Source organism: Haliaeetus leucocephalus, unplaced genomic scaffold (genome assembly GCF_000737465.1).
Source record: "Haliaeetus leucocephalus isolate CR32 unplaced genomic scaffold, Haliaeetus_leucocephalus-4.0 Scaffold295, whole genome shotgun sequence".
Taxonomy (NCBI): Eukaryota; Metazoa; Chordata; class Aves; order Accipitriformes; family Accipitridae; genus Haliaeetus; species Haliaeetus leucocephalus.
In genome coordinates, this window is record NW_010972731.1 from 3,210,240 (window position 1) to 3,211,992 (window position 1,753).

The 1,753-nt window shown below is 48.9% G+C and overlaps 1 protein-coding gene across 1 annotated transcript in view; it reads left to right on the plus strand.

Annotated features, from left to right (window-relative positions):
• Nucleotides 1–1,616: 1,616 nt before the first annotated feature.
• The window catches only part of FAM20C (family with sequence similarity 20, member C), a 58,042-nt gene continuing 57,905 nt past the window's right edge, over nucleotides 1,617–1,753 (plus strand). The window contains 1 exon segment of the mRNA XM_010570245.1: nucleotides 1,617–1,753. This exon segment is cut by the window's right edge and continues 4 nt beyond it. Within this exon segment, the coding sequence (XP_010568547.1) occupies nucleotides 1,617–1,753 (137 nt within the window).

Below are 1,753 nucleotides of genomic sequence, written 5' to 3' on the forward strand. Positions count from 1 at the left end.
ATAAAGACTATTCCTCCGGTGGAAGCGGAGCACACACTTGCCGTGTTGACCTTGCTCTGGTGAGGGGCTGGGCGCGATGGGGAGCGGACGGACGGACGGACGGCCGCTCTCCAGCCCAGGCAATGACAGAGCAGAATCGCTGCTCCCAGCCTGGGCACACAGATCGCGCTTATACTTTGCAATGTTATTAGCGCAGATTCCTCTCTCTGCTACCACTTTTTCTTTTTTTTTTTTTTTTTTTTTTCAAACGTTTGTGGAACAGACGCCCTCTCCTTGCCCCAGTTGGAGCTGCAGTAGAATGAAAATGGGGGTGGGAAGGAGGGAGGAGAGGAGGGGAAAAAAAACCCCGCTTTTGGTTGAGGTTTTCCTGTTACTATCACTGTAGCGTTTATTTAGCCAATCTCCTAACTATGACGTGAGGAAGGCAGGAATCATGGCTCGCTCATAATATTTAACACACCCACTGAAAGCTGGAGCTGCGGAGCTACTAGTCCAACCAGTCTCCAGAATTCAGTGTAGCTGAAAGAGGTTTTCACTCTGCACCTGCCAAAGATCTCTCCCCCCTCTTCCCTTCTCTCCCCCTTTCTCTCTCCTTTCCTCTCTCTAAAAGGCAGATCTGTAAGACCCAGCAGAGATCAAAGACGGGACCTCTTTGCTAAAAAGAACCTCTACTGATTTATATTAGTTTCTTTCCTCTAATCCTTCCTCCCCCCCCTCCTTTTTTTTTTCTGTGCCATATTTAACCTTTATGTTGCAGTTGTGCCATCAGACAGTTTTGCAGCCAAAAAAAAAACAACCCAAGCCAAAGCAAAAGCCCAGCTCGGATACAGCAGCCACCCAGACTTGATCTCAGTTGAAGGTATTAATCTCTCCCAAGCACTGGACGCGATGGATGAAGAAACTGGAACCGCTCTAAGAAAATTATTTTCCGGCCAATGTTCTTAAACAGTCTCAGAGAAGAGAGGGAGCGAAAGCGAGCGGGAGAGCACTTCTGCTGCATCACTGGTCAAATTCAAAGGAAGGGAGTCAGCGTTTCCAGCACAGCCAAATATTATGGATGATTTTTTTTCTTCTGTCGCCTTCCCGTACAGGTTTTCTTAATATTATTCTTCCCCCTCCCTCCTCCCCGTCCTTTTTTTTTTTTAATTATTATTATTTTATTATTTAATCAGCGCTAGCGTCTGATGCTGGTTTCTCTCCACGAACCAGTTTTCCCTATTTGTTGTGATCCCTGTAATAAAAAGAGAGAGAAACCGTGAACAGATGGCTCTATATCTTGCAGTGCCGCTGGCATTGTTTTCCTATTGATTTTAAAGGCTCGGTCCGGTGCTCCTTTTTTATTTCCCCCCCCCCCTTTTATTTTATTTTTTTTTTCCCTCCCCCTCCTAAGTTCTTGATGATACTGAGAAATGAGGACCTATTGTTTTTAGCCTGTTTGTTTCTCGGCGCCTATGGAGATAACTTTATTGACTTGATCGCTCGCTTCCCGATCCGAAAGCAGCAAGCCGAAGCCCCGGGGGGGGGTGGCTGGAAGCCCCACGCCCGTCCGGGCTTTTTCCCCGAAATCTTCCCCCTCCCTTCCCCCGCTCATTTATTAACCGCCCCCCCCCCCGGCCATGAAAATGCTCCTGGTCCGTAAATTCCGGGTCCTGATCCTCATGGTGTTCCTCGTCGCCTGCACCATGCACATCATGATCGACCTGCTGCCGCGTTTGGAGCGGCGGGGGCCCGAGGGCCGGCCGGGCTGCTCCTG